The sequence below is a fragment of the Sceloporus occidentalis genome, unplaced genomic scaffold (genome assembly GCF_023333645.1).
Source record: "Sceloporus occidentalis isolate IW3139 unplaced genomic scaffold, rSceOcc1.0.p SCAF_46, whole genome shotgun sequence".
NCBI classification, from domain to species: domain Eukaryota; kingdom Metazoa; phylum Chordata; class Lepidosauria; order Squamata; family Phrynosomatidae; genus Sceloporus; species Sceloporus occidentalis.
The window spans coordinates 1,429,907-1,445,404 of NW_028317026.1; the positions used below are offsets into that span (position 1 = coordinate 1,429,907).

A 15,498-nucleotide genomic window follows, 5' to 3' on the forward strand; every position below is an offset into this window, starting at 1 on the left:
CAGATCAGGCTGTCTATGCCACTGTATTCAGACTGGTATGTGAACAAAATTATCCTATGTGAACAAAATTATCCTTTCATATTTTCATATTTATGTCGATATATATAAACTAAACAAAGCAGGATTTGGTCACATGCACAGATTTATATATCGTTTTAGTTTAAATCACAGCCACATGCTAACATTATCAATAAATAATTGACAATAGAGTTTGGGGGGTGATGGACAAAGTAACACGTGAATTTTTTCCAAAGACTTACTTGCTTGATTCATAAAGCAGGTACTTCTAATCAGAGGTCACGCAGGGAGCTGTAGGGCTGGATGGGCAATGATGAGGCAACCCTGGGCCTCCTGATGACATAAGTGCAGCTGAAGGCTGGATATGTGCACCCGCATGCTATTTTTAATGCTTACATAGTGTGGCCCCGGGCATATCCAGCCATTGGGGGCCCAATACAGCCCCCGAAATGCCGATGTCAGCCAACAACCTACAAGGTATTTGCCTAGCGTGCCAGATGACCATTCCAGGCCTGGGAAGATATAGTAACAAGAAATCTATTGAACCTGTGTAATTAATTATGTCTAAATCACTTTAATATGCTATCTCTAAAGAATATTGTAAGTCATCTGCCACTGGAAACTTAATAAGCAAATATGGATATTGCCATATTAGCCCAAACAAAAACAGAGCCTTTATTCGAAGTTGGTATTTTTTATTTGGCCTAAATAGAAAAAATATATTGTAGGGGGCAATGACAGTATTCACACAGGCTTCAAAAGTCAAGCGTGTTTATTTAGATGATGTAGGCACAGAGCACCTTGAAAATAAAACAAACTCTAAGCCTGTCCGGCTCTAACTAAACATTCGAATACCTCTCTACAAGACTAAGGTCTGGCACAAAGCAAAGTAACAGGTTGTCCATGGGTAAAGCCTCATACCTGGTGGGCTGCAGCGCTGGCTGTAGCTGCTCCCTACCTCAGTCCCTCCTCCACCCTACAAACCTAACAGCCCTCTCTTTTAAGGCTTCCTCCCAAGTAATGAGCATAGGAAGCCTCACCTGAGGGCTCCTGGCTTTGCTACCGTGCCTGGCTGAGGAAACCAGGTGAGATATATATCCCATCCACCACTTTCCCATATACTTTACCACAATATATAAAATAGAATCTCTTCTTCAAGTGGAGGGTTAGTTAGATTTCTGCAAATGGAGCAAAGACAGTATAAACCGTGTAACTCAGAGGTTGCATTAAGTCTATTGAAAGTTTAGATTTTTTTCAAGGATATTTAAAGCATCTAAAGATGGCTTTAAGGACCATAATTCTGGTAGGCAGCAATGCTGGTTCCAGAGTGCATGTAAACTTGATGCTACTTCTGCATGCACAGATTTTCAGAACATGTACTCCCAATGTACTCTTCCTTACTAGCATGGTTTAGGACTGAGCAATATCCAACACATTGGGAAGTTGGCATACTAAACAGGGTAATGTGCCATCAAGTCATGTATAGGGTCTTTTCAGAGTATGTTGCATAGAAAGAGGGAAGGGGGTGTAGTTAGATTTCTGCAAATTTAACAATGCCATAGTAAGGTATAACACATATAAGTTGAATATATAGTCCACTAACAGTGGTCCTCTGAAATTATGTGTATTATGCAAACAGCATGGGTTCTTTGATGTTGTGATGAAGCATTGCATACCCTTTCATGTGATGTATTTAACTCAGTTTTATAAGCAATGTAAGATCTCTAGTAACCTTAAATGCCCCATGCCAAGGCTGAACCCATGCACACATTCCTCTATTTCTTCATGCATGCATCATGTAAGCTAGTTCATGTGTCATATGGTTTTGGCTGCATGTCATTCCTCTAATACCACATCTATAAGATGACTGAAAGAATGGTTGGCATTTCAGACTGGCAGACCTCTTGCCTGCTGAATTATAACTGTTATCCTATTATCAGCCAATCCTTTGGCTTTGGTTCACATATTAGGCAATTTAATAGCACATTACACAATCTGACATTAATATTATTTACACACTTTCGCTTGAAGTTAGCAGACAGCTACAATAGCTTTTTTTTACACTCTAAAGGTGTTAGCATTGTAAGAATGTGTATTGTATCCAGTCCAAGCCTGGGTTCCATTGTCTATGGCCTATTCTGTAACAGAGAAGTGCCTGTAATGTCGGTGAATAATGTTTTCTTACGTCATTACTTTTGGCACAGATGTAACTTTCAGTATTTCCCATTACTTTTAATCTTCAAATTGACATTTATATTTCTATAAATAATGGTAATGCCATGTAGTTAATATCATAATTATACAAGAATGCGGCTTGGTTGTGTTTACTAATAATATTTTCGATCAGAAATGTAATAAGCTGGGGACATACATATTATAAATCTTGCTTATTATTAGATATTAGATTATTTCATATTACGTAAAAAAAAATTCTGACAGCAAGTTGAAGAGTCATTGTTTTACTGACACAAGCTAAAGATGGAAAAGTTCTATTAGCTTTGAAATCTAGGCTTTCAATGACATGCATTTGGTTCCTTTTGCTCTGTTACCAGTTACCACAGTACAGAAGGATGTTGCTTTATAAATCATGCATGAGACCGAGCATGCAAAATATAGTTGAATATAGTTCACTACTAAACTGAAAACCTCAAAAGATTTTGATATTATCACACAGCATACTTGTCCCTACTTTGGGATGATCTGGAACAGAGATTACAAGCTCCAAAATCTTGCGGAAAGCCTTCCCAGAAGAGGGGAAGATATATATATATATATTAGATATGTGAAAATGGGCCAAAAACGATTTGGACAACTTTTTTAGTTCATTTTTGGCTCATTCATTTTCGGGCAATAAATTATGTTCCCTGCACATTTGATTTTTAATTAGGAAATGGAATTCATTGCCCAGTTCCTACATTTACTCTGACACTCTCATTCTCATTCATTCTCTCTCACACTCTCTAATGTTTCCCTAACGTCTCTCCTGACCACTTCGGCTTCTGCATCTTCCCCTTCATCTTTTATCTTCTCCCTCCTCTTTTCTCTTCTATCTTCAATCTTCTATCTTTTTCTGCATCTCGATGGACACAACCCGATAGGAACTTCCACCAAAACGGCAGTGCGTCCATCTTCTATTTTGCCCTAAGTTGAACTCATGGCAGTATGGTGGCACTTTCGGTGATGTCCTCTATCCAATTGGAAGATCAAAGAAAGAACGTCACTGGAAGCGCTACCATTTTGGCGTAAGTTCCCGCTGGGTTATGTCCGTGGAGATGCGGATGACGATAGAAGATTAAAGATAGATTGAAGAAAGAAGGGAAGGGAGAAGATGAAGAAGATGAAGAAGATGCAGAAACGGAAGTGGTAGGCAGAAGCGGATGTGGTTGGCAGAGAAGGTAGGGAAACATTTAGATAGCATGAGAGAATGAACAAGAGTGAGAGTGTGAGTGAATGTGGACCCATATATTTTGGACCAAAATTCTGAGCTTTTTGCTTCATTTTTGTACAATTTGGGAGCGTTCTGGCCTTTTTTTTCACCAAACGTACCAAACTCAAATTAGCAATTCTTTTGAATCCAAATGTACAAGTCTAATATATCTATCATACATATTGCAATCTAAAGCACAGTATCATACCTTAAAATGTATTGATACTAGCATAAAAATCTAAATATAGATAAAGTAAATGCTGTCTACCGAGAGTCTGTGGTGGTGTTCCATCCTGCAAGTCTTCTATCTGGTTGTTGCTGTTGGTCATGTTGGTTGTTGGTCAAATCTGCCATGGAAGTTGGCAGTCGAGTTGTTCGTTAAGTCTGTCAGTTCTATTGAGCTGAGATTATGAAATTTGTAAATTCCATATATACGATTTGTAAATTCTGAATATGCGAGTTGGACATGTTGGTGCAATTCAGTAAGATACCTTATCTTAACAACCACTGGCTTTGAGTTAATTAGAGTGTTTTATGCATAAGTAAATGGTTGTTGCAAATGTGAAATTTGATAATGTGCTATTATAGGATTAATGTTCTGTGCCAGCTCTACTGTAGAGATGTATTTTTTACATTGGTTAAACGTCTACTGGGTTTCTACAAAACAGTACCCCTTCTCCCATCCCTTTGGGAATAAGCTTTTAGAAGCTCCATGCGTGCTTCGGATCCACTGCAAAAATGGTTGTGTTTAAAAGTGTTTCGTTGGCAACTAGCTTATTATCTGCCATATAGTCTTATTTTATACTCATCCAGCATCATTTCTCATGACTGATCATCAAGTACTTCCACCTGGACAGGCATTGTCAGCAGAACATACTGACCTAGGCCAACTAAACCCCCCCCCCCCCCATCTGCTATGCTGTACTCAGTACTGCATAGTTTTGAGGCAGACCAGTAGAGAGGACGTAGCAGTGGTGGTAGGCTTTGGGTGGTAGGCTGGTGCATTGACTTGGTCAGGCCTAGCACTGTGCCTCGCTTAAATACACCCTAGCCATTAGATAGTTGTTGTTACGATCAACCAGTGCCTCAGTTTTGTCTCACAAGCATGCTAATGAAACAGCTAGCAATGCTCAAAGGGCGAATGGTAAACATGAGGATCAGTGATGAGAAGTAGTTTATACTGTCTTGTTCTTCCTTTGTGCCAGTGCTACATATGAGAGAACATCAATCTTAAAGAAGTGTGGGGTCAAAGAAAGCTATATCACTTACAGTCTCACATAGGTCACAAGAATATGAACCTTGTGTTTTATACATAATATAAATGCACTGCTATCATATATTCAAAGGTAGAAAACACAAATTCAGTCTATAACTTGGAAATTATATTAATTATTCTTTTTTTCTTTTTACAGCCATTTGCCAGCCAGCATGTAAACATGGGGATTGTGTGGGACCGAACAAATGTAAATGTCATCCAGGATATACCGGGAAAACTTGCAATCAAGGTATGGAATCGCATGTCCATTCATTTGTGTGAGAACATAGGATACGTTTAAGTATTTCACACCCCTATGGCACTCAAGCACTTCATTCACATTGACAGTAAAAATGTCTATAAATTGCCTATCTTTTGGTTTGGTGGAAGTTATTAGACTAGAGTCAAACAAATCACAACTCAAACCTGTCTTTCTTATATGACCCCCCCCCCCCCCACACACACACCATTGATTGTCTGGCTAATATACAGAACGTCTGTGTGATGCCAGCTGTTTCTTTTTTACAAAATGCTGTTGCAGTGATAATTAAATAATGTATTTGCATGCTATACCAAAATAGAATACTGGCATTTAAGAAAAAAAGTATATTTATATATATTCAATGGCTTAAATAATCTATTAATCTATGTATATTTAAAATATTTAAATGATATTATATTTAGCATAGTTTGCTTTAGATTCAGTGAGATGTTTGAGCTGTTTGGATGAGGCCATTGTAATAATGAATTTTGTTGCCTTTCCACAGTAGATTCAAATTGTGTAATTTAGGTTATGGTTCAGCTTGCACTGTAGAGACTGGAATTAAAAAAAAGTGATTGGGGCTTTATGTTTCAGTGACAAGGATATTACATGAAACTCAGTATGTTTAACATTAATGGGTGAGTGTGAGTTGATGAGTTTACATTAAGCATCACATTTAAATATACAATGAGCCAGTTAGGAAGATACCAGGACACATACACATGTGTTATTACAGGGAGTGTTGTGTTCAGTTGTAGAAAAAATTGGCTTTAGTATTAATTAAGCAATTTAGAAGTTAAGTGCTTAATAAAGTTACAATACTCTCCCAATTGTAACCTTTGGAAAAGCAGAAAGAATGATGAGTGAAATTCTAAAAACCCCAGGTTACTGTGTTGGATTCTAGTGCTGCACACACAAACATATCTATCTATGTATATCTATTATATATATATATATATATATATATATATATATATATATATATATATAATCCCACTTTTTTCAAAATACCACATTATAACTAAAACACACAACATGGCCAATACTTTGTCTCCTGGGTGTTGTTAATACTCACTACTCAAGATGTTCCTTGCAGTTGATGCCCCTTGAATGTTGGTTCACAATAGAAAGGGTTGCTGATAACATCTTGTTCCTCTATACAAAGATGAGTACCTGCTTACTACAGCACCCGACTGGTACCCTGAAGTTTCTCCTGAATTCTACCCTGATGATCTTCCAGTGACAGGGTTTCCCGCAGGGGGTGAGAATACCTATTGTCTTCTAAGCCAATGCTCTACGTACCAGTGCATGGCTCTAGACAAATAAGCAGACCACAGCGCAATGTGCTGCAAAATGTAGGGTGAAAACACGGCTGTATTCTGGAAGGTGCATGCAGAGCAAACATGCATTGGCAGACACCTACCGCAGGCTATATTCCCTCTTTCTTCAGACTCTCAATTTCCTCCTGCATTCCTTAAAAGTACACATTGTTTGTCAACTATTGTTGACAAGGCACAACTTCTTTTTTCAGATTTCTCCATTAAATTATTGTATAAAACATTATTGTGATGTTAATTATATTTACTGATTTTATCCCCTTTATGTGTTGCTAAGTTACAACATCAATTGGAAATGAGGGTTCCTTTTTTCACCAAGTCACTGATATAAGTATTTTGGGGTACAGCATCAATGCTTCTGTTGAAGTTAAATATTTTTTTGAGTGAGGCAATCTCACTTGTTTTTTTGGAAAATACACAATAAATAAATATATACACAAAGTTGTCCCTTTTGGCTTTTACTTTCCTATCATCCTCTACTTTTGGATGCTCTATTATATCTGTGAATTATATTAAGGTATATCTGCCTGCGCTTTTGGTCATCTTTTAATTAAAACACAATGTTCCGGGCTGGATTATAGTCATTCTGATCACTGGCATGTTGACTATTTAATACTTGAAGATGGCAGTATGCAACACCTGAACAAACCAGCATGTTTTAAACTCTCCAGTCTCATTAGATTTGGATGGATTGAGTAACTCTTGCGTGGATGCTGTCTGGTATATTATCAGATTTGCGCTTAATAAAAGACCACATAGTCACTGCAGACGTTAGGTCGTGACTTAAAGGACTTGCAAATTTCCAGGTGAGTATGCCTGGGCTTGTGATGAATACCGTGCATATCAAAGTCTTATGGTTGCCCTGCGCAAGGCATTTATTTTGTCAATGATCGACGACTTTCCCAGCGCTTACAGTCTGCAGCGGTAGGGTTTGCTCAAGGGTCATGTGGTGAAGAGGTGTATATATATATATATATATATATATATATATATATACTGTATATATTTATAATGTTTGCATTGTTTGCATTCAATTCTACTAACCTATATTTAGACTTCTCTCCTCCAGACTTAGCACCAGCATTCCATGTGTATGATAAAAGGGTAAATGACAGGGCATGTATTAATATGTAATAAAGGAAAATAACTGAGTCTGACTTGTGAAAATTGTGTTTTATTTTAAGTGCTTGGCAAACACAGACATGCCTTTCCTTCTACTTTGATTAAATTATGAGGGAAGGAGCAGGGAATCAAAGACCCAAATTCACCTAATATCTGTGCTTATCTAGGCTTTTATCTCTGGCTAAACTGGAGTTCCAGAGTCTTATGACCACTGAGCTTAGTACAGAGATACAAGCCAATGTTTTCATACAGCCTGCAAGCCAAAAGCATAAGTCAGCCAAGAAAGAAATAGCAAGGAGACTTCTTTGGAAACATCATGCTGCCCCACATGTTCCGTGCAATCCAATGAGATCTAATTAAAAACAGCCCATTAGTAATTTGCTAATCGTATGACTTAAAGCATTTACAGACTTTAGAATCTGTTATACAACCATTAATGTAGTGTGACAGCAGGAAAACATTTAGTACAACTGCACACTACTACAAAACGTATTTCCCATCTGTTCAAGTACATGTTTACTTATTTTCCTCATCCGATATCCAGTGTCTGCAATAGTTTCAAGTTGGAATGATCACTCACCCAATTTTTAAGAGATTTTATTCAAGGGGAAGAATAGCACGCAAACCATGGCAGATTACCAGCAACAGTTGTTACCACAGATGGTTTCTAAAAACACAGTATGGGACACATTTATTACAAAGTTGGAAACTCGACCAAAATATAATAAATACATTTAAGGGGCACGTACTATTCAGACGCAAACACCAAGGTCATTTAGATTTGTCAGATAGTTTAGGGCTACAGTAAAACTGCTTTGATGACATATTTGAACAGCAGAGAGCAAGAATCCCTCTGGATTGGCATGATCAGGGTCCTTGGATATGATCCACGTCAGGACCGCTCAGCTACTTCCTCCATAATAGGACAAATTCTCATAATAAAAGAGAAGGTCTGCTTAAAACCTTTTAAATGCTTAAAAAAGAACTATCGTTTCATGTTACCTTTTGAACAGCCCTTACTGCCTGGAGATGTAAAATACTGGAGATTATTTATAAAAGAAAACAATGTTGGTGTAAAGTAAAAAAGTGATTTAATCAGTATATCAATTAGTGGACAAATTAACTAAGTATTCCTACTTGTTGAACAATTTTTGGTTGTATGGTGAAAAGACCACTTTTATAAACTTTGTAATAAAATAGCTCATTATATGATGTAGTTTTATGTGTATATGTACATCTGCACCTTCTTAGCATATCATGATATATGATGTTTTTAAGGTTTTGTATTTTATCCTAAACATATTTTAGATCTGAATGAGTGTGGTTTGAAACCTCGACCTTGCAAGTACCGGTGTATGAACACATATGGAAGCTACAAGTGCTATTGTCTTAATGGCTACATGCTCATGCCTGATGGATCATGTTCAAGTACGTACACTGGGTTATTTTCTTTATTCTATCGTGGCCACAGACCAAAAGTTGGCCTTTTGTTCCGATGGCCTTGTTTGGTCTACTGATCATTCGTCTGTCACCTAGTTTTGACGTAATAGGAACAATGTTTTAGAAACAGATAAAATGGGTTCTTGGGTGTTGCTACAATAAAGCATTCTTCAAATGGTCTAGCCAAAAATGGCAAGCAAAATGTTAATGTTTAACTATCCACTAGAAAGAACAAAAACATTTTTTTAGCTAATATGCGCTAAGATTTTCTTACATGTGGTTTTGGTGACCAGTGAAGGTTTCCAAACCAGTGCAAAAGCTGTGTGTAGATGGGACAATGAAAACTGTGATGGGCTTGCAAAAGGGATGGGTCTTTACTGTCCAGTTAGCGTAACCATTTTTTTAAGTAGTATAACAACAAATAATTTATAGACAAGTCCATTCAACGACCAAACAGAAATACAATTGAAATAAGTTACATTGTATCTCCCATGCAGATGCATTAACCTGCTCCATGGCAAATTGCCAATATGGTTGTGACATAGTGAAAGGAGAAGTCCGATGTCGCTGTCCTTCCCCAGGTTTGCAGTTGGGGCCTGATGGAAGAACTTGCGTGGGTAAGTGACTTGTTGGTAACGCACAGTGGTGAACATAGGACATGATGACGGGATCAGTCACCCAGGCTGCTCATTCTAACACGTTTTATACAAGAAAGATGATTTCATCATCATCATAATAAAAATTAAGAATCTCTACAAACTGTTATGATAATCTGCTATTACTTATCAGTTGTCCTGAGAATGGGTTTTCACTCTTGATATATTTTGTTTTTTCCAGATGTTGATGAGTGTGCAACAGGAAAAGCTATATGCCCCCGATTTAGAAAGTGTGTCAACACATTTGGAAGCTACATTTGCAAGTGCCACGCTGGATATGACCTAGTACATGTAGCTGGGAAATACCAATGTTTCGGTAAGAACTGAAGGGAGAAGGGCAACATTTATAGCCACACTATTTATTGAGCTTTTTATTCAATATTTCCTGTTAATTTCCAAAAATCATTTGAAACACTTTGTAGTATGAACACAAGTAAAAGACAACTTCACAGTTGTGAAAAAAAGACACATTATAATAAAAAGGTACTATGGAGACATTTGACAGAAGCTCACACTGGGAGAAAAATTCAAGGGTCTTCATATTGTTTCTAAACTAGAATTCATTTAATTTCATGTCTTCAGTATTGTTGAGCTCATGTTGTGTTATAAACTGGTATGTTTGACATTCAAGTTCATACTATAATTTCTTAAGGATTTATATTAATCAATTAATGCTAATAATGTCCCCCTTTAGAAAAAAAGGTCAAATATTTCTTCTCATGTTGCCAACTTTAACCTATTTTGAATTCTTTGGGACACCTACTTGCTTGACCACTTAAGAAATGACATGTCTGGTATGGCTCGGCCTACTTAGACTTCTTTACGCAGAGCCACTTCTCTGTCTTTATACTATTGTAATCTTCCACCCACTGGGCACAGGATGGAGTGTCACTATCCTACTGCAAAGTATAACAGGAGCCTACTACGTCTGGGCATTTATTAATCTTAATTCTCATCACAACGTGCTGTTTTACAGATATTGATGAATGCTATACTGGGGAGTATCAATGCAGCAACTTTGCAAGGTGCTACAACACCCCCGGATCTTACAGGTGCAAATGCAATCAAGGTTACCATGGAAACGGAGTTGACTGCACAGGTATGTTACATATAGTGGTTTTAAATTATGAATTAATCACACAAGTGCATGTTTCTTTTAATTGGATCTCATTTGTGCAAACAAGAGTTGTTCATTTGTTTGCCTGCTGTAGTAATCACTCTGTGATTGGCATCTTGGCAATGTTCCCAGAAAATGTGGTTAAGATTCAAAGTGGGTACCATGAGTCCAATAAAACAGGTGCTGCTGATAAAGTATTATCAAATGCAACCTCCCACAGGAAACAATCAAGGCCGAGATGCGAGAGATACTGCAAAAAAACAACCCAAAAAAACCACTGCAATGTCAGAGGTATCTATACTGAAAACACTCTAAAATTAGATTTTTAATAAGATCTTTAAAAATCTCACCCAAAATACCAATGTATAACAGAGAGGTATAAAGATGAGGAAAACATCCTCTAAAGCTACTTCTGTTGGGAGCCTGATCCCCATATCGACTACCCTATCAGTAAAGTAATTCTTGCTTACATTAAGGAAAACTTTCTTACATAAAATAAAAATAAAAAACCTAGGTGTTTTGTGTGCCTCAAGATGCTAAATGAAGCGTTAGTCTGCGCTACTGCTGTAGGGGCAGCATAAGATTCCCCAAAATTAAAAAAACAGTGGCTTAAATTAAAAAAAACTAATGTTGCCCCACCCAGCTGCCTTAACATATGATTTAATCCTAACTAGAGGTTAAACTAACAGTGTAATGTGCATGAAGTGTATACCATTAAGCCCAATACATTACCTGCGATGGTCATCACGACTTCAAACCTCTGTGGTCAATCAAGATTCTATTATATTTCAGGGCAACTGAGTGAGGTGACATTAAGTTTTCTTCCAGCCACCGCTTGCTATTTTGGCCAGTATTGTGCTGCTCCTACAGCAGTAGCGCAGATGGAATTTTCAAAACTTGAGGTCCACGGAAGCCCTGGGATTTTTCCATTTATGTAATGGAGAATTCCCAGGTATGTACATTACACACACTCCCTGACCCTCCTCTCCTAGTTTCTTCAGGGGAGACCAGACAATATCTGGAGAGGATGAGTAAGCATGTGGGGGAGGGCAGATACAAGGGAGGGGGAGTACAGAGACAGAGTAAGGAGGGCACAGAAGGCTGTGGGGAACACGTAGAGACGGGGCTAGGGGGTAAGGGGGTAAGGGCAGTGGACACAGAGTGACCTAAGGGGAAATGCAGGTGGCACAGACAGGACTGTGGAAGAGAGACCTATTTTTGGGCAACAACCTTTTCAAAACAAAATAAGCCGTCTAAATTTCCAACAAAACGAAAGGGCAGGACACAAAATGAATTGAGCCAAAAACAAAACAAAAAATTAAATGGGAACAAGTCTATTAGATCCTATAAAAATAATGTTACAAAAATAAACACAATGAGCTATTTGTAGTATATAATGCTAATCTTGTCACCGCTTCATAATGATCCTTAAAGAGAAATCCAGAACAAAACGTGATAAAGGTTAAGTCTTAACTTAACTACACATTTCTTACATTTAACTTCTCTCTAACTTCCCTTTAACAATGAAGTAATTGGACAAGCAGTTGATGTTATATATAACAACTTTAAGTACATGTAGGGGAAATTAATTAAACATGTCACCATGCCCTGGGTGGCTAATAGCCAGTTATGTTTGGGGTAGTCATGGTGGATTTACCACATTATTTTATATATTGTATTTTGTAAGCAGTAGGCATATTGCATATTAAACTTTACACTTATATAAGGTTTTTAAGCATATTACATGGTTTGTTACAAAGACTGCAATAGTCTAATCCAACTGGTAACCCAACTAATTTGTTTTTTCTTTAATTTGTAGCAATACCCAGAGTTATGGTAGATCCATCAGGGCCACATAATTTCCTACCGGGTAAAGATGGCACAAGGAATATGATAAAGGGGAGCAGCTCCGGTCTAAGTGGTAGTGAAGGGAGCAGTAACAGGATTCCAGACTTTGGTGGTAGAGATCCTAAGAGGCCTCCACCATATTCCTTAATTACACCAAAGCCTATCCCCAGGACAACAGCAAAACCCACAACAAGGCCACAACCCAAAACAGCAACAAGACCTGCTCCCCAGCCTGTGACAAGACCAGCCCCTAAACCTTCAACAAGACCACCACCTCAGCCTGTGACAAGGCCACCTCCACAACTGGTGACAAGACTGCCACCACAACCAGTGACAAGGCCACCACCTAAAGCAACAACGACAATCAGTACTACCACACGTACAACAACAACAACACCCAGGACTACTCAAGCACCAGAGAGAATAGCCACTGAAGCTCCTGAAGATAACAGGATTCACTTGGAGCCAGAGAAGCCAAGAGGGGATGTGTTTAGTGAGTATCCTCAATTTTACCATGTAATAGAGTCCTGCGCAGGACTGTTTTCTTAATCTCGCTCCCGCTGAATTTCTGACCATTACCGCCCACTCCCACAACGTGTGTTCTACTCCCGACCGCTCCAGCAACATGTGTCCAATCCCGCCCGCTCTCGCAACATATGTGTCCAATCATGCCAACTCCCGCAATCACAGCTTTTAGAGATAGTGAAGAATTTCATTCCCTGATTCACAGATACTAATCATACACAGAACTGCAGATTTCCCGTGTACTCCCCCAAGGCTACCTTTGTGTTGATAGCACACAGCGTCTCTTCTCTTGTTCCAAGGGGAAGCAGGAACGGAGCAGAGTCATGTGACGTAAATTCCTGGGCGGAACAAGAGAAGGGACGCTGTGTGCGAGCAATGCGAAGGGCTGCCTTGTAGGAGGGCGTGGGATTACTTGGACTCCCGCCCGCAACACTCGAAAAACCGCCTGCACTTGCAAGTTTTTTGACGGGTCCTGTGGGACCCGCATCCCGATGCTGTCCTCTACCATGTAACTCGATTTAATTGCATTGCAGAGAGTGAAACAGATACATAGAACCTCTAATAATAAGTCAAGAATCCCAAATGAAATGCTACATTCTGCACACTGTGATGCTGATACATATGTGAGTGGCCTATTGCAGTGTAATGGGATATGGTGGATTCTTTGGGCATTGGGAAGTGCTGGTTTTAGGAGGAACATGAATAGATGCACTGGTTGGTTGCCAGCTTCCCTTGGTACATCCCATGGATGCCATTCTTATACAGTTCTGAATCAGAGTTCCTTGTTAATTTTTCATCTAATTGATTGTAATTTGAGGCATCTTAGTTAAATATTTGATTAGTAAATGTATAGATTATAGCAGGGCTGCAGACGGGCTAGGAATTCTGTGTATCTATGCCTGAAGTCAAGTAGTTTAATGAGTTTCTTACTGGGATGCCTGTGCTGAAGCTGAGAGATCCATACATTGTGGCCTGTTTGCAGCCTGTGATGCGTGACTGCAGTTTTGGATTATAATCATCACGTGCTCCTTGTGTCAGATGTGCCGCATTTTTCTAAAGCATATTATACACAGAAGCCGGTTAGAACATTTTGCCAAAAAAGAGAAAATTGCAGCTGGCTATATATTAAAACTGTGCATATTTGTATAGCTTAACAATAATCTATTGTTGATTTGAGGTTCTTTAAAAAAGATTATATTATTTATACTATAAGCAAACTAATGCATTATCTGAAGAATACCTTTTCCAGCAGTGGGTTGTTTGGGAGTAACGCAGAGCAAACCCTGGTAACCCCAGTTAGGGCTCAGGGAGTAACTCTAAGGGTCCAAGAACAGGGGATTGGACAATATCCCATCACGCCGTGTTGTTAATCATCCAAGTAAAAAAAGTAGTTCCTTCCAAAAATGGTTTTGTTTTCGCTGTGATGTAATTCCATGAACGTTGTGTTTGGCAAGATGATCCAATTCTAAATTTAGCTTTTTCCGAAAGTACAAATGGATTAATTTTTTTGGAAATGCTTACATTTAGCTTTTGCCTAGGCATGGTTTACAATCTATCGCCCACAGCTTTAGAGCCAGAAATCTCATCTCATCTTATTCATTTGTGATGAAAAAAAAATTATAACCACTTCCCTTCTCATAACAAAAACAATTGGAACAAATTATTGGAAAAGTGGTCAAAAGTGACCAGATTTGTCACCACTGAAAGATTTATGGATCTGCTTCCAGAGTTTGCTAGGACTTCATTTCTCCATGTCCATCTCAGGTCATTAGTGGGCTTCTGTTGAGCATATATAATGTTACATACTATATAGCCCGCAAGGATGAACATACAGAACACAGTGGTTTGTGAAAGAATATTTATGCCCACTTTCTATGTGTAAAAAGAATAGAAATATACTGAAATTATGAGTTACAAAGAATATTGTAGTTCCTTTGAAATTCAAGGGCCTTTTCACAAACGCAAGATTTGCTCCAATGTGCTTTTTTACTACAAAACAGCCCTGGAGTGTATTCTTTCCCATAGTGTAAGGCAATTAGTTTAGAGAGCCATTCTAAGGGAGGTTGAGTAGAAGAGAGGACTTCAAAACAAGACATTGTTATGTAAATGTTGCCACAATTTGCCTCTGAACTGGTCCGTATTTTATTTCCATTGTTTGAACTGTTTGTTCTTTTAGTTTAGCTTTCTTAGCACTGCTGATGACTATTCGTTTTGCACCCAAAATTACTTAAATACTTAACCTCGATCACCACCTGTGTGCCAAGCGTGCTAAGCTGTTTAACATTAAAATAATACATAGTGTTCTATAAGCAGCGACACAATATATTTCTATTTTAAAGCGTGTAACCAAACGTCATGTTCAAGGGAACACTTATCAAAATCTTCTTGTTTCATCGGATCGGGTTCAAGGCTGATCTAAATCAATGTGTTCGCTATTTGGACAGCAGACAAGAAAATTGATTTGCTTGTCAGTGTGCATAATTTTTCATGT

The 15,498-nt window shown here is 38.3% G+C and overlaps 1 protein-coding gene across 2 annotated transcripts in view; it reads left to right on the forward strand.

Annotated features, from left to right (window-relative positions):
* Positions 1-15,498, forward strand: part of LOC149289307 (nephronectin-like) — a 45,982-nt gene that overhangs the window by 22,703 nt on the left and 7,781 nt on the right. For both annotated transcript variants that reach the window (XM_089490739.1, XM_089490740.1), the window contains 6 exons: positions 4,858-4,950; positions 8,730-8,849; positions 9,359-9,478; positions 9,699-9,833; positions 10,494-10,616; positions 12,454-12,975. In XM_089490739.1, coding sequence (XP_089346865.1) covers positions 4,858-4,950; positions 8,730-8,849; positions 9,359-9,478; positions 9,699-9,833; positions 10,494-10,616; positions 12,454-12,975 — 1,113 coding nt within the window. The remainder of the gene's footprint in view (positions 1-4,857; positions 4,951-8,729; positions 8,850-9,358; positions 9,479-9,698; positions 9,834-10,493; positions 10,617-12,453; positions 12,976-15,498) is intronic.